We start from the raw sequence: 21425 nt of genomic DNA on the forward strand, positions 1-21425 counted from the left end.
CGTCATCTGACAGACCTGAGGCCACATCACAGCCCAGGGAGATGCCACCTAATCACCACAGGAAGGACAGCAAATAAAGACAAAAGCTAACAACAGAACCGTCGCTTTTTCTGTCTTCCTTCAAGGCATTGTTAGATATTTAGGAACTTCTGATGGGGGACCTGGTAGGGGTGGAGAGGATGTGGGAGAGCTCAGGAAAAGTGGGTTCCTGAGCTTCCACCTTGAGTTTCTGATGCAGCAGGTCTTGGCCTGATGCCAGGGCTCTTCCTTGGAGGTGATCCAGGTCAGCTGCGTAAGACATGTTCTCTGTGATCTTCACCTAAAACTGCCGTCCCCTAAAATGCACTACTGTGTGTCCTCTATTCTCTGTTCCTCATTTTCCTGATCTCTAAAATAGTTACAGATTCCCAGTCTGAACTCTGCTTTGGGAAGGAGGCTATCCTCCTACCCTTGCTTAGAGACGCTAGAACAGCAGGGACTGATGTGGTTGGTGCATATCTGTTCTTCCCGCCCCACCCCCCCCCCACGCCCCTGTCCAGGCAACCAGCCTTCTGCTTTGTGCAAAGGAACAACTTCATCCACTTGCTTCAGCAAATGATGTGGCAGTCCAGGAGGCCCAATTTAAGCAGGAGTTTGAAAGGAAAGGGCTATAAGAGAGGTTTCTTCCATGGAAGAGAGCAACGTCATCAGCAGGTCAATGGCACGCCTACCCAACTTGCCCCCTCGACCAGCCCTTGCTCTCTGTGAAACCTTGGCCAAGTTATTTAGCTGTGTTGTGTTATGTTTTCTTGTCTGAAAAAGGCATATGGTTGACTCTTAAACAATGTGGGGGGTAGTTAGGGGCACCAACGATCCCCCCGACTCTGCACAGTTGAAAATCTATGCATAACTTTTGACTGACCAAAAGCTTAACTATTAATAGTCTACTGCTGACCAGAAGTTTTACTGATGACATCAGTAGTTTTTTAACAGGCATTCTGTATGTTATATGTATTATATATCACAGTCCTATCATAAAGCAAGCTAGAGAAAAGAAAATATTATTAAGAAAATCAGAAGGAACAGAAAATATATTTATGGTATGGTAAATATATTTACTGAAAAAAAAAATTCTGCCACTAAGTGGACCCATGCAGAACAAACCTGTGTTGTTCAGGGGTCAATTATATTAATAGTACCTAATTTCTCAGAGTGTTGGGAGAATTTGGTGCATCGTAGGGCTTACACAATACTTTTTCAGTGTTTAACTGTCAGCTGAACCTATCTTAACCCTTCACCTCCGCCATAAACAGCAGCAGATGCGCACTGAAGTTGCAGACAATGGGATTGTTCCTAGCGGAGACTCACTCTACAAGCCTAATCTCTTGTTAGCACAGGGACAGATAGCTAACTGCCAGCTCATGTAATGAGATGAGCCTGTTGATCGTGATGGCAAGCTCGATCTATGACCGCCGCAATACTTGTGTAATACACACAGTGAAGCCTCTCCGCCTTTGGTTCAGGGAATCTGCCACAGGAGGATGAAGGCCGACATCTCCGTTCTCATTAAGAGATAACAGATGGACGTCCCTAAGATCCTTTTTATTTTTTTTTTAAGCTTTATTTCATTCGTTTAAATCTTTGCTGATGAGATGGCATTCCAGAGAGTACAATTTTAAATTGTACTCTCTGGAATGTGTATTTCTTTATCTTTATTAGAACCCCTATAGGGTTCTGTTGTCCTGGGCGGTTTAAATCTTCAACTCGTCCAAACACAATAAATCTCCCTTTAATATTTTTTTTTTCCCCAAGACATGGTGTGTGGCTTTGGAAGATAAACATTACACGATGGGCTAAATAATAACACCAAGTCAAACACGATTCTCAGCCATTTTCATGGAATTCCAATTTTTCTTACGGTCTCTGTGATCTTATTATTTCTACTTCCTTTTATGATTTAGGGGGAAAAATGGCTTAATTGTACTTTTAAAATTCCTAAATTTATGCCCACCTCAGCTGGTATTGTACAGCTAAAATTTCAAGTTCTTTTATATACTTTCTTTCTTGCTGGTACTAAGAAGGTTACAGGCTAACATCCCAAGAAGAACAGACTGATATCTAAGTTTACAGCTCCAAGGGCACCTGGGTGGCTCAGTGGGTTAAGCCTCTGCCTTCGGCTCAGGTCATGATCCCAGGGTCCTGGGATCGAGCCCCACATCGAGCTCTCTGCTCAGCGGGGAGCCTGCTTCTCCCTCTCTTTCTGCCTGCCTCTCTGCCTGTGATCTGTCTCTGTCAAATAAATAAATAAAGACTTAAAAAATAAATAAATAAAATAAAATGTTCATAGACAAGCCAATAGTCTTTATGCGGGCAGAGCCATTCTGTATTTATTGTCTACATAGAACCAACTGTAAAGCTTAATCTGGGACATATTTGAGTGATTTATCTCAAGTCATGAAGAAAATTTCACCTGGTCTAAGTTTTGATATATTTTTATAATTTGATTACCCTGTATTCATTAATAATAATAATCTCTACCACTTTAAAAATGATCTTACCTAGTTATTTTATGGGTACATATAAAGGCTTATTTTTTTCATGTGTATCATGATTCATTTTTAAATATAATCCTGTGGGGCGCCTGGGTGGCTCAGTGGGTTAAGCCTCTGCCTTCAGCTTGGATCATTATCTCAGGGTCCTGGGATCAAGCCCCGAATCGGGCTCTCTGCTCAGCTGGGAGCCTGCTTCCTCCTCTCTCTCTGCCTGCCTTTCTGCCTACTTGTGATCTCTGTCTGTCAAATAAATAAATAAAATCTTTAAGAATAAATAAATAAATAAATAAATAAATAAATAAATAAATATAATCCCGCGTTCATAGGAGGCTTTCCATCACCGTACTTTTCCATACCATCAACACGGAACTGCCTGGAATTCCCAACACGCATCACCTTCTTCCTAACCCCTCTGTCTTTCTTTATGGATATCTAGCAGATTTCAACTTACCCCTTCATACGCAGGTGCTTCCAGGAGCCCCAAGAAGGAACACTCCAAGAGGAACGGGGATTTGTCTCTTTTGCTCACTGCTATATCCCCAGTCACTGGAAGAGTGCTTGGCAAGTAGTATAGACTCAATAAATAATTATTGAGTGAATGAGCAAATGAATGTCTCCACAGACTTGGGTTGGTACCCCAGAATTAACAGCTCATTACCTTGGAGCATCTGCTTTTGTGTCTGCCTCCTTACTTGTCTGTGATTCCTTACAAACGAGTCTTTTGTTTCTGTATTGTCCCTGAAATGTTTCTTAACCACCTGCTCTGCGCATTCATTTATTTTTATTCCTTAGAATGGAGTACCATAGATCCTTATAATTAGGACCTCCTTGATGAATATTAAGTAAAGGCATCCATCTCATAAGAAAAAAGTATCGCGGATTAAGGATAACTCAACAAGGCTGTATTCAATATGAGGAGGTTCTTTAAAAAGTAATTACTGCCTACGTACTTTAAAGAAAGCTCTGATCCTTTAGAGCATTTTTATAAAGCCCTAAAGCAATCTAAATGTATACAGTTTTTCTCAGAGGCTTAAGGCAATAATGTGGCTTCAATGTTGTAAATTATAAAAATTTTATGTCTTTACCATGTCTGGAGTTAACCTTTTTAATAAACCAGTTACCAAGCGGTATAGTTGGTTTGCTCTATCCCGTGCTGTTAACGAGGGAAAACCTGACCAAAATAACGCATGGGGGAAGGGAATACTACTCCTAAACCAGAAAAACACCAGAGTTTCCAAAGTTCATCCTCTCTCCAGAACCATCCATTGGGTAGGATTGAAGTTTCTTATTAACCTGAATGCTGCATTTTCTCTGCTTGCATTCAAAGTTGCTATATAAAAACAGATACTCTTCATCTTAAATCTTCACTTTTTTAATACATTTTCATTTGGTTGTTTTGTTTTTTTAATAGGGCTCCATGGAGGACATTTCCCCCATATCTCAGAACAAGGAAAAGCTGTGTCCTTCCTAAAGGCATGGCTTATTCTTGTTTTACACACAGATTAATCACGTGTCTCAGAGATGTTTGCTGTGTTCTCACACTAGCTGTGAAAACACAGAGCAGATTTTAGAGAGAGTATAGAGCAGATTTTAGGTCCCACATCCTATAATTGTCATCTACCCCTTCTATACTGTATGTATACCCATGAATTCTTCTTAGTGTTGATTTTAATTTCCTTATTTAGATTCCCAACTCCTTTCAGAATTGACTGTCTCCCTTGAACCTGTGTCAACTGTAAAGTTCTTATCAGGTCCTTTACAGAAAGAAGGACATCAGATAACACAAAAAAAAATGTATTTTGTTTGGAAATAAAATGAGTATTACGTTCCTTTGGCATTTGTTTGTATAACAAAAAATTGGTGAGGCAGAGGGCAAATTCTCAAAGATGGTGTAGCACTAAATTCCACCACATAGCTACTGGTTTAGAGACTCAATAGTAGTGCCCATTAGTGTAATCAAAGCAACTGTGCTCACTGAAAATTGAAAGGCAAACATATGTTACTTCAACAATCCTGCAAAATCCTCTTAAAAAAAAAAGCTTACCTTTTCACCTGTATTTTATGAAAACGATTATACTCAAGTTACAGTCTTAGTCTTGGTTACTGTGTAAACTACACTAAATTCTAAAAATGAAACAAAAAATCATCTGTAATTTTATCTATGCAAAATAATGTGTATTGACAGTATGAAGTTTCCTTCTATGTTTTGTGTCTGCATATGTGAATAGGACAGATGTGGTCTACATATACGAACAGTAGTTTCTGTATTATATGTAATATTTATGTTTGGCCCATTTACTGAAATTATAGTCAGAATTCTTAAGTTCTATTTTTTTAAAATCTAACCTTTCATACTCAATCTTTCCCCCTATTTTAATGTGAAAAACATTATCTTTAATGGCTGAATAATGGATATGTGATATAAGGGTATTTGGATATAAGAATGCTTCCTTCCCACATATATTGCGGTCCTTGGTCATTTACCACCAGGCAGGTTATTTCTTTTGGAGATAATTGATTCAAAGGCTCCTTGGGAACAATAAAATAAGTTCCAATGCCAAAATATCTGATGGAAACAGGGATCACATCAACCATGTGACCCCTAGGCATAAACTGAACCCAGTCCGACAAGGAAGAAATTAAACCCAGGCACTTACTAATTTCGGTAGCAATGATTGTTATGTTGTGCCATACGCTTAATTCTCTGTCAAGTGGTGTGGCCAGCGTTATCTTTCCATCATCTGCATTAATGTTGAATTGTCTCTCCAGGTCAGTGTGCCGGTCGATGGAAAACCTACAAAACAGACACATCTGTAATCTACTTCAATGTTTATGTGATCCATATATTCCACAGCAGACCTTTAGTAATCCTTGGAGAGCCATAGTTGTGAAGTCAAATGGATTGGGAAACTCGGTGGCATCATAATTTGTAAAATAAAATGACTGAATGAGGCACAAGAAACTTAATAATTATTGTCCAAGGAGTAATTAGCTACATATGCAACACGGAGGTCATAAACTGCCATCAGTTTCAATAGGTAGCATCTTCAAAAATGGATGCTGATGAAGAGTTAATTGGACAATCCATCACATTTATTGGACATCTTATGATAATTAGCAGTTGCCACAAAATATCAAATAAAACAATAAACTTAAACCCAAAGCAGGATGGTGCTAGGCAGCATGTTATTTACGGCAGTTCAAAGAAATGTGTGTTTCTGTTAAGCACCTATTTGCCTAGACAGCATGTATCTGTTGTTATTGTTGCTGCTGAATATTTTGTTTTCGTGTTAAGGAAAGTACATATTGAGGATTCCTGTTAGTTTCTGTCCATAGAAATAAGATGGTTGCTGGTTCTCTAGGAAATAATTTTTAAAAGTCTACAACACTAGAGTCTATGAAATTAACAATTTTAAATGCACAGGTTAGTCGTTCCTCTTTTGAGAACACTCTTTCAGATAAGATATCATTAAGAAACACTAGGCATCAAGATAACGCAGTCATTATTTTTTTTTTTCCACAACATTTATTGCTATTCTCTTTATACATCAAGATCTGTGTTTTGGTTATGGAATGCTGAAACCAATAAGGTAAGTGTCTTAAGAAACCGGAGGCATATTTAGAAAAATTGGCCCATAAGTAGTGAGATCCACTAAAACAGGATAGAATGGAAACAGGGACCATTTATGAGGGACCACGCACAGTGCTAGATGCCCCTTCTTTTTTGTGTCCTCCTCTCTTTAGTTTCTTACAGAATGAAGGAAGGGTGCTGTGCACGGAATGTTTGTGTAGCCACAGAATTCATGGGTTGAAATCCTAGTAATAGTATTAGGAAATGAGGTCTTTGGGAGTAATTACTGTAAGATGAGGCCATGAAGGTAGGTCCTCATGATGGGATTAATGACTTTATTAAAAAAGGAGGACACACAGGATCTCTCTCCGCTCTCAGCTGGTGATACAACGGGAAGACAGTCATCCTATCTGTTATTTACGTATTGCTATTTTGGGGATAGATTCACTGAACCTCAATTTTTTTTTACTGGTCAGCTATGGTGGCAGACTAAGAATAAAGCATAAATCAGTCTCTAAGATATGTTTTTAAATTGCTAGAGACGTGTTTATCATCATCATCATCACACTCAGCATAATCCCCATCTTGGATGACACAAAACTTTAATAATCTTTCCACTTGGAAGGTGATAGAGAAGGCCCCTTTCTTAACAGTTTATAAATAGCAGAAAACTAGAAAAAACATTTGGGCGTCATTTAAATCTCATCGCTCTAACAGAGGCGGAGATATTTTTCTCATTTTTTAAAGTTCCAGTTCATGACAGACTGTATGGAGTGAGTCATAAGAATTTATAAAATAGGCTATAAATACAGCCCTTTGGTAAGATCACAGGTAAGAATGTCACAACATTACGAGATTACACAACGGGAGGAACTTGATGGGGGAGAAATGACTTTGTTGAAATTCAGTTTAAAGTCTACCTCGACTATTTCAAGAAGCCCCTTGATATCTCTGTAGACATTTCAGACATTTTAGTGTCTAGCAGACTTTATGATAAAGGCTCCCAAGAATTGCTAAACATCCCAGAAATCCTGATTCAACCTCATCACCAAGCATGCACTCAACACCGAATGTGGACCAAGGACAATGCTAGATGCCCCTTCCTTCTTCTGTCCTCTTCTTCTCTTTGGTTTCTTATGGAACAAAGAAAAGAAAAAGAAAACCCTTAGAGGACATTTTAAGTAACCTCATCAGTACATACCACAACCAGAATGAATATTCGTGTTTGATTCCCTCTGAAGTCTATACCAGCTAGCTACAGGAAGGGTGACCTTATTCACATATAAAACAGAGATGATAGGGTGCTTGGGTGGCTCAGTGGGTTAAGCATCTGACTTAAGCTCAGGTCATGATCTCAGGGTCCTGGGATCGAGTCCTACATCGGGTTCCCCACTCAGCGGGGAGTCTGCTTCCCTCTTCCCCTCCTCCTGCTTGTGTGCTTTCTCACTCTCTCTCTCTCTCTCAAATAAATAAAATCTTTTTAAAAATAAGGATGATGTTAGTATTAGATAGTAGGATTGTTGCGAGGACTGGATGAGATGCTACGTGTGGCATGCTTTGTCAACACACGTGAGTGCAGACCACTAAGTATCAGGGATCAGGGGCTCTCACATCATTTGTATGATAGTGGCATCATCAAATGTCATCTATGTACTCAATTTTGTGAACTCAAAATTGTGATTATTTTTCTTATTTTAATATAGAATCGCCTTCAACATATTATAGATGCCTAGATTATATACACATATGTGCAATGCCTTAATATAATCTATAATACATCTGTATTTATTATATATGTATTATATATATTTTCATATCGTGAAATAGATCAAAGGAAATATGATTTATTAAATAAAATAAGGAATTAGACCTCTCCGGAAAACCAGAGAATAAGAAGCCTCCATTTCCCATCTTCTTTATAGACCTCCTGATAAGTTTTTTTTTAAATAAAGATTTGTATTTTTTAAATAAAGGTTTGTATTTGTATTTGTATTTATTTATTTGAGAAGAGAGACAGCATAAGTGGGGAGTCGGAAGGAGCAGAGGGAGAGAGAGAAGCAGACACCCCAATGAGCAGGGAGCCTGGTGGGGGCTGGATCCCAGGACCCTGGGATCATGACCTAAGCCAAAGGCAGGGGCTTAACCACCCATGAGCCACCCACATGCCCAACATGTCCTGATACATTTTCCAATCCATCTTTACTTTCTAGCAAACTCTTTTCTGCTCTTTTGCTTAAGGGCATGGCCTGGGTTTCTGGCTGTTTATTCTCAGGCTACTAGGAAAGTCCTCTGCCATTGGCTCCACAGAAATTCATCATCTCATCATAAAGAACCTGGGTCTTAGTCTGTCTGTCTGAGTTCATGTTTTGACCTTATCACTTACAAAGGTGTGACTTAGTCATGCCAAGTCTTAGTGACTTAGTTATGCTTAGTCTGTCTGTGCTTTTGTTACTTAATCTGTAAAATGGAAATTATAACAGGTTTTGTGAGGCTTTAATGAATAATGCATATAAAGCACTTTTGTGTCAGGGCCTGACACATAATAAGTGCTCAATAAATCTCTATTTAAAAATTTGTACTGCTATCATTACTTATGTGGACATGATAACATTGTTTCTCCTGATGACTCCCTATCTCTTGTCCCTCAGTAAGTAAAGCTGAGTTCTCCTAGCAATAGAAGCAAACACACAGAAGATGCCAGCTTAAATGATTAAAAATGAAGCTGAAAAGAGAGAGCAAGTGGGGGCATGATGTTGGCATCTCTGGCATCATTATTTTAGGGGTTTATTTTTCCACAAACTTTTCTCTGTCTCATGAACTCACTACTGCAGGTTCAAAGATTTCCCGGACATATTCAATCATTTGTTAATATTAAATAACATGTGGGTTTTTTTAAGTTTTATTTATTTATGACAGAGAGATAGTGAGAGAGGGAACACAAGCACAGGGGAGCTAGAGAGGGGGAAGCAGGCTCCCCACTGAGCAGGGAGCCCATATGGGGCTCGATCCCAGGATCCAGGGATCACGACCCGAGCCGAAGGCAGACGCTTAACTGACTGAGCCACTCAGGTGCCCCAAATGTTATCTTTTTTTTTTTTAACCACAGTTAAAATTAATTACATTTTAAACAATTTTAAAATGGGTTACATAGCGTAAGATTCCATTAGGGGAAAAAAAAAATGAAAGCATACCATGTTCAGGAATGTTCTCAAAAGATGTTTGCTCTGCCCCACCTCCCCACCACACACACACATTCCAGAGCCACACAACTTCATCTTTAGCTGCAAAAATTCAGCTTGCTCTCCCTTGGTCCTCTAAGCTCCCACCATCCACTGCAGCAAACCCAAAGTTTCCCCTCTCCTCTCAGTCACTCATACCACTGTGTGAATAGTAATATCAGCAGCAATAAATATTTAAATAAGGAACTAATATAGGCTCTTTCCTAAAGTCAATTAATAGAAAATAATAATAAAAAAAAAACTAGAATGGGTTAAGAAAGCAAACCTGGGGTAACAAATAAGATTTTAGAATCTAGTGTCCTACGTAATGTCACAGAATGTGATTGTTTGGGCTAGATACCTGGGAAGTAGATCCATAAGCCTCTCTTTTTCCTGGAATTCCCTGTGTCTGTCTGTCTGTGTCTGAGTAGCAGCACATAAAGTGGAAGAAGCATAATCAGAGAAACCCAGAACTTCCATTAGGCTCTCACTGGTGGAATCTCATTGAAATTAGGTAACTATTCACAATCTCATAGTCTTCTCTCTAAATAGGAGAAGATATCTTCTTCAGAGAGTGATGCTTTGCAGTAAATTGATAAATGACTCACATTAGGCAAATAAATAAATGAGTAATAAAATAAATGGTAAGTCAGTTGTTCAATCTGTAAGAGACACCTTTAAGCTGAGCATTAACTGCAGACACAAATTTCTAGAAGTGGAAATATACAAATAAGGACTATCACTCACATCCTTTAGTAGACTTAGGAAAGGCAGAAATTCATGTGTCGCTAGAGAGATATCCCAGAACCCTCAATAAGGTTAATTGATACCTGTCTTTGCCTCTTTCAAAATATCTCCTACTCTATGTACTTCCATGGAGCAAAGACTCTGAGCTGATGAAATCGAAGGCTGTCCTTGGTTTTACAGCCCTCGGCTCATCCATGGGGAACCTTCTGCATGTGGTCTGAGTCATTCCTCTCCTTAAGGATGTTCCTTCCATTTTCTCTAGATACACATCTGCCAGACCTTCACTCTTTTAGGACAAGGAGAAATTTTTGATTCCTGTATCATAGTAGCACATTGGTTGGGTTTTGTATAGCAGTTACTCAACAATGGATTGTAGGAAGGATGTACAAATACTTATCAAGCATGGATTTTACTAAAAGTGAAATATGGTGCTAAAGAAATACGAGGGAAAAGAATAATGGGGATAGGAAAAGAATAAAAAACTGAGAAAGAACTATTTTGGTTCATATTCTATCTATTGAAAAATTCAAAGCTTTCTAATTTATGTCTTCAGAGTCACAGAATCCGTACCTCTGGTATTGTAGTCTTCATTCTAATTTCTTTAAAATTTGCATGTTTTGGATTTGCTGTTTCTTTGCAGAATTACTTCAAGTGTGTTAGACAAAAGATCTCGTTTTGAGAAAAAGAGAATACACTTTGGAGACTCATCTTCCTGCCAGATTAAGAAGGAACTTCTTATTAACACAGTGGGAAATGGCATGTGAAAAAATGGGCTCCTTGGGTCATGTTAACATCAATCCTAATGATGGAAATTTTGGAAATAGACATTCTCCATCTAGTACAATGAGTATGTTTTAGAAGCCCCATTTAAACTTTCTCATTTTATTCCAACAAATTCCCTGGTTTGCTTCAAGATTACTGTTTCACTAACCTACAGGAGTAGGTCTTAGAAGTAAATGGTAAAAACTTCGTCATCTTACTTTGTGAAATTAAGGTTACCGGTGCAAGAGAATTCCTACCTAGATGCACAGAGCCTTGTTTGGAAACTCATTTAATCTACTGTATTCTGACCATGAACACAAACTGATGTCACAGTTGACCCAAATAAGAGTAGCCTGCAGAGTTCAGAAGTAAATACAAGAAGATAATACTGGTGCAGTGACTAAGAAGAGCTCAAAATGGACCATGGATATCCCTGGGTTGAGAAATGGCACCCTCTTCTGCATTGCAGCTCCACGGATATTAAATAACCATTTTTAGTTGAGTTATACTTTTCTTCAATTAACAACAGCTCAACTACTTATATTTCATATCAACACTGCTATTGGTACAAAGCCCCAGTGTGTGTTTGTATTTTGTGGTCCATATTCAAGTATCATATATACATATTCAACATATCTCCTACCTCTCTTTCCAATCCCACCCCAACACTACATACGGAGATCCTCTGTCCCCTGTTCGATTACTGCTTCTTGGTCTGTAACAATGTCAAGAACATTTTAAGGGGATGCCTGAGTGGCTCAATTGTTAAGGGTCTGCCTTCGGCTCAGGTCATGATCCCAGGGTCCTGGGATTGAGTCCTATATCGGGCTCCTTGCTCAGCAGGAAGCCTGATTCTCCCTGTGCCTCTCACCCAGCTTATGCTCTCTCTCTGTCTTTCTCACTGACAAATAAATAAAGTCTTAAAAAGAAAAAAAAAAAAGGAATATTTCAAGGATTTTTAGAACATCCCAAATCAGGGAGTCTTCCATTTTCATTGCCAGTGGCTTTGGGACAACAGGAGGAAACTGTACAGGATAAACTGGGGAGTATACACGAGCAGCTACACTGAAGACTTTAACCATCAGATCAAGATAAACTGATAACAGGTTTCCTAAGAAAAAGTTATCGTGGACTATACTCTTTCCACTATAATATTTGTGAAACACCTGATGATTTTCCCAGGGAATGGCCCTTCTATTCCTAACTTCTCTGGGAAGCCACTTTATACAGCCAACCCTCAGTTTCTTCACCTAAAAATGAGAACAATAGAATTGCCTTCTCTTAAAGGTTAAAGTGAATCCCAAATTAGATAATGTGCTCTAAATTTCCTCAAGGTTTTTAAAAGTGGTTTTACATTGAGTCTTTATCATTATTTCTAGAAGACATTCTGCCAAAGATCTAGGTATTTTTAAACCACAACAAAATATTTCAAAGATTCTGGTGTTTGGTGTTCATAGGGAGAGAGACAGAATGTTACCATATTTCAACTTGCTGTTTTCACCTAAAAAGTGAAGCAGATTTACCCAACATAATCATGCTTAGGTACCTTTTACTTTATTTAGGATCAAATATAGAAAGTTCAGATTCTAAATCTGTCATTTTTTTAAAAAAGATTTTATTTATTTATTTGACAGACAGAGATCACAAGTAGGCAGAGAGGCAGGCAGAGAGAGAGGAAGGGAAGCAGGCTCCCCGATGAGCAGAGAGCCCGATACGGGGCTCAATCCCAGGACCCTGAGATCATGACCTGAGCTGAAGGCAGAGGCTTTAACCCACTGAGCCACCCAGGTGCCTCAATCTCTCGGTTCTTATGAGATTCCATTTTCCAAGCGTGTACTTTGTTTTGTCATTTGTTCCATTAATATCTTGAAAAACTAGAGACCTAAAGCGACAATCTCATGTGTAACATTCTGCAGCCAAAGAACCAAAAGAACAACAACAAAATAATTCTTTAGTGTAAATCTCAGATAAAATTTGATTCATGATTAATTCTTCAATATTTACATAATATCTTTGGAGAAATTCTAATTTTCTGAATCATCAAAATAATCATTCCTAACTGAAAATTCTAAATACGATATGATAGCAAAAATATGGGGGGGAAACTGAATGTAGTCTTGTACACTGTGAAGGGATTAAAAATAAAATCTTTATTATTTCTTTTAATTTCAATAAGGTTTTCATGGTTGCTTCCTTTCGGCAAGTGAGATGCTAACCATTTGAATACTCTCTTCTTTGGACACATTGGTGTGACTTCACTGTTGACAGTGAAAAGTGGCAGGTCCGTAACGAAGTAATACTCACACTGCAGTGAGTAAGCTCGAATGTGCCTGGGAAAGAGTGAGGGGGGTCAGAGAGGACACCAAGAGGATGTAGCATCTGTTTGGGGACAGGAAGAATGGAGAATGCGCAGGAGTTTTCCAAGTAGAACAGGTAAGGACAGCATCCCCAGCAGGACGAAAAAAAAAAAAAAAGCATGTCGAAAATCTTGAGAGTTTATTTAGGAAAGCATAAAAATTAAAGGACTATACTGTTTTTCTGAAAATAAATAAATTGAAAAAACAAACAAAAAAAAACACAAAAAAACAAATACAATGATGCAATGAAACACGCAAAAAAATTAAATAAATAAATAAAATAAATATAAAAAAAAAATAAAGGACTATACTAGTGTGGGGAGAGCTCAGGTCTGACAGATGAGCATTCGATCATTTCTTTCCCATCTTTCCCTTCCATCTCAGCTCTTAACTTTCTACCTTCATTCACTCCTTATTGAGTATTTCTTACGTGCAAGGCATGATGTTGGGTGCCAAGACAGGTATGGCCTTGGGCTCATGTCATATAGATGAAGTCTACAGGTGAAGAAAGGCAATGAAAATAAGTAAGTCTTTTCAAAGCTTACAGCGATGAAGACAAAAAAGGGATGAGATATATAAAATATTACAAATTATTCATTTCAAAAGCAGGAGAAAATATGAAAAGTCTGAGTTAGGAATATGTTCTCTGTGCTTAAAGACCTTAACAAAGGAGGGTGTAGTTGAAGTTCAAAATTTGACAGGGGAAGGACATCAGGGGATACAACACAAAGAGCCTTAGAAACTGAGTGGAGGGATTTTTTTCACCTATAGAAAATGGGGAGCCATTTGAAGAAATACAGCAGGAAAGTCATATGATTTAAACCACAGCTGAATTTCATAGATCTTTCTGTGATGGAGAAACATGCTCTACATATTTGTTCTACATACAGGAGCCAATGTGGTTTTTATATATATACATATATATATGTATATATGTATATGTATGTGTGTGTGTGTGTGTGTGTGTGTGTACCACAATACAGTTACCAATGTGGTAACCACTAGCTACATGTAGCTGTTTAGCCCTTTGAAGTCTAGCTAGTAGAACAGAGCAACTGAAATTTGTATTTTGTTTAATTTAAATGAATTTTTTTCTCTATTCAAAGAACCACATGTGACTAGTGTCTAATCTAGTGGACAGCACAGCTCTAAGTGGGTTAGAGATTAGCCTGGCACCTGTGTGGATATCAAGGGGCTGGTGGCAGGCAGATGGGACTTTCATAAGTGCACATATTACAGATGATGGTTTTGGAGTCTAGAAAGTAAAATAAACAAGATATAGTGATTATTTGGATGTGGGAAGTAAGGGAGATGGAGGAATATTGAAGAAATGCCCTTACAAACGGGTTCCAGCCTCTTCTTCTTCTCAGGGGAAATTGAAGAGTGAAGAATGTCCTTTAACATATAGACTATATGAAAGGATATTCAAAGTTGATGAGGCTACCTTAAGAATAAAATAGAGATAGTGTGAAGTTAAAAAAAAAAAAAAAAGTCTGGACCATAGGAACATGCCTGGGGTTAAGATTAAGGTTAATATATTTAATATATTTATCACGGCCTTCCTAATTTTCAGTTTCTCTGCTAAACCCCATATATTAACTTATTTAATCCTCCATATATATGACTTGAGGAACCCATATAAATTGTCCTGACTCTCAATGTCCGTGGTTGCAAAATGTAGATAATACACATTTTCCCCCCAACCATAAAGTTGACCATAGCATCTGACATTAAATGTCACATAGCTCTGAGGATAGTGGTATTTGACTAAATAGATTCCAATTTTGGTCAAAATCGTTTACTGTAAAAAACGAAAGAATTGTTTATGGAAAACATGCACTCCCAAGGAATACTAAGAGTAGTGCGTAACTAGACCAAAACAGGTATTTTTTTCATGTCATCAAGTTATCTACGCAGTGAAAATTTCATTGGACATTTAGTAAATCTAGGCTCATTTAGTACATGCTAAAGACTTACACTAAACCCTAGCACTTAAGGGCTGGAAATGCATTTATACTGAAATACCTTGTTTACATATCTGATTTATAATACTACTAATACAAGCACATCATTCCAGTGGTCAAGCAGATGCAATTCTCTCTAGTGGGACAAAAGTATTTCTCATCAAAAGTACTCATCCCTAAACACAATGCCTGCCTACATGGTCTAACATAGTCCTGTACACGTAAGCAAGTGCAAAGTCCAATATCATGTACCTGATGTTTAATAAAGGTGATCCAGACAGGTTTCCCCTTTCTCCAGTGAGCACATCTCCCATACTTCACCACCCTCTGGATCCTGTTCCCTTTCCATATCTGTTATCTCCAATTTCACACCCTTGGCTTTGGAAGGACATTTAGGTCTTCTGCTGTCTTCTGCAGTATTAAATATATTTCCCATAGCTGTGACCCATCTTAAGGACTTTCATAAATCTTATTTACTGTGGAGCCACACACCTCAGTAGACCATCCCCAAACTTGATTGGCATCCCGAGGCACATTTGGAAGACACTTCAACTTGAACGGTTTCACTCCCCAGCAAACTGGCTCCAGACACATAGCATAAAGCTAATAAACTTTTGATAGGTGGATAGAGATGGCATTTCTCCATTTTTAACACCTTCTCTTCTCAAATATGCAATATTATGTTTTCCTCTGTAACACAAAGTCAAATCTGATTGTCCTTTATCAACAGCAAGGTTGTATAATACCTTGTGTCAAATCAGAGAGTAGAAATATAAGGAGAAATAAAGGCTCGGTTGAAATGACTCCCATAAATATTTGAACATCAGATAAGGATGTCAATCTCCCTTTGTTGGGATGCAAAATAGAGGATTTATTTTGCCTTATGAGTATAATAATGTTAGATAACACTGCTCAGCCTACACAAGCATCTTTGTTTCTCTCGGAATATAAACATTACTATCAAATTTTATTCCCTAGAGGAGACAAAGACTTCACCAATCAGAAAACAAACACAAAGACAAACAAAAAACCACAGAAACTTTTAAAGGCAAGATCAGAATTTTCCTTTTATTTTTCGCTATTTTTATGACTCTAGATCACTTGTTTTAAAATATTTTATAACAAAGCCTCTGCCTTCGGCTCAGGTCATGGTCTCAGGGGTCCTGAGATAGAGCTCCGCATCGAGCTCTGTGCTTAGCAGGGAGCCTGCTTCCCCCTCTCTCTCTGCCTGCCTCTCTGCCTACTTGTGATCTCGGTCTGTCAAATAAATAAATAAAATCTTTAAAAGGGGGGGGCACCTGCATGGCTCAATGGGTTAAAATATTTTGTAACATATTTTATAAATTCATGCAGTCTTATGGTTTTGGATAACCACGGCCATACTACACGGAGAGCATTTCAGCGCTCCCATCTGGCCCTTCGGTGTCTGTATGTCAAAATGCAGAACAAGTTTCTACTTGCCTAAAGGAAGATACTGTAGTGTGGTGCCAACACGGGTTTGGAAACTACATGGCTAGCATGATGAATTTAGTCAAATTACTTCCCTAATAAAGAGGCTCAGAGCTCTGATCCATGACTGACATGAAGACACGCTGTGCAGATCTTCCTTTGAGGAAGGATGCCTGAGCTGTGTGCGGAAGGGTCAGCAGGAAGCCCTCAGCTATACACTCCTTCCAATCTGAGAGTCTATGCTCCAGAGTTTATCTGGAGATTAAGCAAGCAGAGGGATAAAGGTCCTTTTGGCCTGAGGCAGGACTCCTCTGATGACCAACATTCATTCCTGAGAGACCCACTGGGTTGGGCCAAGCTTTTGCAGGAACTGTATGCTGTTAGACGTCTCCCCCTGCTCATCCTGCTTTTTGTCCCATTCCATTTATGGGGGCTGATCCCTAACAAACACCCTGTACTTCAGACTCGCATCTACTCCCAGGGAAAACAGCCTGTAACAATTTGGTAAGTGCGATAAAATATGTAATAGAATATGTAATCCATACAGTTACTGTCATGAAGTATAAATGAGATAACCTGTGCAGGGCACTATATTAAAATACTAAATAGGTGGGGCACCTGGGTGGCTCAGTGGGTTAAGCCTCTGCCTTCGGCTCAGGTCATGATCCCAGGGTCCTGGGATCGAGCCCTGCATCGGGCTCTCTGCTTAGTAGGGAGCCTGCCTGCCCCTCCCCACTCTCTCTCTGCCTGCCTCTCTGCCTACTTGTGATCTCTCTCTCTCTGTCAAATAAATAAATAAAATCTTAAAATAAAATAAAACAAAATATCAAATAGGCATGAATGAAAATCCAGACATTATTTCCAGTATCACTCGTTGAATAGCGAGTCTCACAACAGAGGATACATGCCTGAGTGTGTGGAACATACTACATACAGCAGGCCTCCTCCAAGTGAATTTCTACTTCATGCCATTTTATATTTTTAGATACAGAAATACTGCTACTCAGAGAATTTACCAAGACCTCAAAATGCAGAGACCAGGGTTTGGCTAAGGCAGTCACCAGCCTGTATTCTAGAAACCCTGTATTATTGTAGTCATCAATGAGGTCTGGAGAATGGAGGGAAAAAATGGTGTTTTATAATCAACTCACGCAAGAAACAAGTAAATTCCTCACTTCAAGCAGGTAAAGCATCACGGCATTTTTCAGGATGCCCATTCATAGCCTGTAAGGTAGTTAGAAGGAAGGGCTCCAAAGCTACACGAAACAAAACCAGACTTTTCTGGCAGACTCAACATAAGTATATTCTGCCGTGGGTCCCATGAGGACCAATGTCCCAGGGGCTCTCGGGAAAGCTTGGGAGAAGTCGCTTCCATCACATACAGCTGGAATGTCATGCAGAGAATTTCTTTGACTGCTGCAGATTTAAAAAATGTTTATTATTATTATTTTTTAATCTGTAGGTAGTTTCTGAGACAACATAAGATTCCGGAATGATATGGGAGCTAGCTATTCAAATTACAGATGAATATCCAGACCCCAATCCATCTAGGGTAGCGGTTGGCAAATGTTTTTGTCAAGCAAATATTTTAGGCTCAGCAGGCCATACACCCCCTGTCACTGCTACTCGACTCTGCCATTATAGGACATAAAAAGAATGAGGATGGTTGTGTTCCAATAAAATTTCATTTAAAGAAAGGTGGTAGGCCAGGTTTGGCACACAGGCTATATAGTTTAATGGCCCCCGGCCTAAGTAATAGAGTCAAAGTATTCGCCAAAGCCATGAGTCTCCCTTAAGTGGGTCCTACAGAAAGAAAAAAAAAAAAAAAAGGAGGGGAAGGGGGGGTGGTAGACTCATACAGTAACAAAAGAGCTGCATATCCTGTTCAACATAGAGGAATAAGGTTTGCAATCCTTGCAATGCTCAACACGTTCTCATCTAGAGCACCGACCAGCACGGAGCTGGAGGGTCCTCCCTTACACTCCAGACGCTCTGCAAAACCACACAAAGTTCCAAGATGGAACGCGCCACTTACGTTTTCTCTTTCTTATAAAGTGCGACACACTTTAGCCAATTAACATTCCTGCGAAGTCCTAGTGCAAAGAAACTGCGGTTCGACTTGACATGGCCACAGTATCTTTAATCCCCCAATCGTGTCCCTGCGAACACAGGGAGATGCTGCTCTTGGAGAAAGGCAGTGTGTATCTGTTTTTCAAAGTTAACAGGCATAAATGCACTTTTATGATATAAAAAATATTTTTGCTAAACATTGGTTTGCAGCCTCTATATGGAAAATTTATAGGAAGATGCAATTTGGAGCCAACTGCAAGTGAAGATGCTGTTTAGAGCCACTTATAATGAAATAAACCCCTTAGTTATGAATCAGTTATTATATTTCACTGAACTCCAACTGTTTCTTTCTTACTGCTTAATTTCATTCTAGCTTTTGTTATTATGCCAAAAGAAACCATTTTAACATTTTCTTGCATGCACTTTTAGTATCAAAAATTCCATCTACAAGTTTTCAGCTTTTTGCCTCTAATTGCTCCACTGGTTGTTCTAACTGCTTTAATAAATAATATTATCTGGTTCTGCTAGTCCCAGGATTCTAAGGTCCCTGCATCACATATTATTTATTATTCCTCTAAGGAGAAAAAGGAGCCCTTTCCTACCCAATGTATTTCTTTAGAAAAACAGAGAAAGAGAGGATTAGAGAAAAAAATTATATACACAGAGTCCCCTCTCCAAATTAATATTTGGTCTCTACACTGTGAGGTATTTCCCCCTTAGCATCATTGGGTATCTATGGTTGCTTCTGTTCAAATTCATTATGAAACTAGGAAACTTCTCCCTCGGTGTGACCCTCAAGTTCCATAATCTATCTTTATTTATCATTTTTAGAGAGCACGTATCTAATTAGGTAAATGTGAAGAGCTTGGGTTTCCCGTGGCTATGCAGCATTCTCCCTACTGTACAATAAGGTCCATGAGGGCAGAGGCTTTGTCTTTACAGAAATTCCCTAGGAAGACCCGAGTTATGCTGATACTAGTTGTACAACAAAATAAATAAATCCTTTAACACACACGCACACATGAAAAAATAATGAATAAATAGCTATCCGACTGAATGGATGATTTCACGGATGCATTAACTCCTGGTGGTTGAATTAGCAAGTACAGTGAGTTTTTTGGAACAATGACTCGAAGACTTGGTGCCTCTGAACTGGGAGACAAACTTGTATCTGGCTAAAAGTGTGCAGAACCTAAGTGACCAAGTTTTAATGATTTTTTAAAAGGACTCAGTCGGTGCACCAGATCTTTGCACACTGGTGGTGAGAATGCAAAGAAGTGCAGCCCCTGTGGAAAACAGTATGGGAGTTCCTACAAAATTATTTAAAATCGAATCACCATATGACCCAGCAATCTTACTTCTGGGTATTTATCCAAAACAATCAAAACCAGGATTTGAAGATAGATTAGCACTCCTATGTTCACTGTAACACTCTTTACATCAGCCAAGATGTGGAAGCGATGTAATTGACCATCGACAGATGGATGGATAAGGAAAATATGGCCTATAGATAGAATGAAATACGATTCAGCCTTAAAAAGAAGGAATTTCTATGCTGCATCAGAACAGATATGAACCTGGAGAGCATCATGGTAAGTGAAATAAGCCAGTCACAGAAGGACAAGGACAACATGATTCTACTTACAGGAGATAATCTCAAATAGTCAAATTCATAAAAGCACAGAACAGTGGTTGCCAGGGGCTGGGGGCAGGGGGAAATGGGAAGTCGCTAATCATTGGGTGTAAAGTTTCAGTTACACAGAAGGATTAAGTTCTAGAAAGGTACTGCACAACTCTGTGCCTAGAGTTAATGACAGATATTATAGTATGCACCTAAAAATCTGTTAAAGAATAGAGCTGGTGTCAAGTGTTCTTATCACCAAAAAATAATGCGGATGATAAGTAAAATTAAATAGACAAAAACTAAGTCCTAACCAAATACAGGAGTTACTACAAGACGGAGGAGTCGATCAATACACAGTCTACACTCTAAATTAATGTGAGGTTCTCAACAGTGTGGAATATTCCCACTTTTGCATCGCTGGACATCAGGAACGTAAGGAGAGTGTTGTCAGGAAAAGAGCTCATTAATAGCAAGCCAGGTAACTGCAGTGAATTGTAAAAATGCCCGAGTTCAAATAGGAAGAAGAAAATGCAATCTCTTATGTTGAGTGGGCACTTACATTCAGGAGAGGAATTAGGACAACAGAGCATTGTGGCTACCATGGTCATGTGTCCGTCTACTCTGCCTGCTGAATGGCCATCACCCCCACTTTTATTTTAAGCAGCTCATGCTCTGAAAGAAATAGGAAGCAACTGCCTAAAAACAACCATCACATATCATCTCAACACCATGGTAACACCAAATACACACTTGAAATAAATGTATTAAAAGGGGGGGAAAATGAGCCACAGCAGGTTAACAGGAAGGCACTGGATGATATTTTAACACTTAGGTTATGCTGAAAATTTTTACCTTATCGATAAACAGTTAACTGCATATAAAAGCATTTCAAAGTGTCTGTCACAAAGGATGGGCTCAGTAAACATGAATTGTCCTCATCCCACCCCTCATGCAAAATGCCAGAACAAGCAAAGCATGCATAGATACGGTAGCAATGGTCAGAAGAAATTTAGGTTTAAATCCTGGCCCCGCACGCCCTACTCTATGACCACACACAGGGAACTCAACCTTTTAGAGCCTCAGCTCTTTCTCCGGAAACTAAAATCATACAGACTACTTCACTGCAGTCTTT

At 38.9% G+C, this 21425-nt stretch overlaps 1 protein-coding gene across 1 annotated transcript in view; it reads right to left on the reverse strand.

Moving 5' to 3' along the window:
- Positions 1-21425, reverse strand: part of CDH8 (cadherin 8) — a 379478-nt gene that overhangs the window by 134037 nt on the left and 224016 nt on the right. The window contains exon 8 of the mRNA XM_004744298.2: positions 5189-5325. Within this exon, the coding sequence (XP_004744355.1) occupies positions 5189-5325 (137 nt within the window). The remainder of the gene's footprint in view (positions 1-5188; positions 5326-21425) is intronic.

This window comes from Mustela putorius, unplaced genomic scaffold (genome assembly GCF_011764305.1).
Source record: "Mustela putorius furo isolate JIRA1106 unplaced genomic scaffold, ASM1176430v1.1 tig00000174_pilon_pilon_pilon, whole genome shotgun sequence".
Lineage (NCBI taxonomy): Eukaryota > Metazoa > Chordata > Mammalia > Carnivora > Mustelidae > Mustela > Mustela putorius.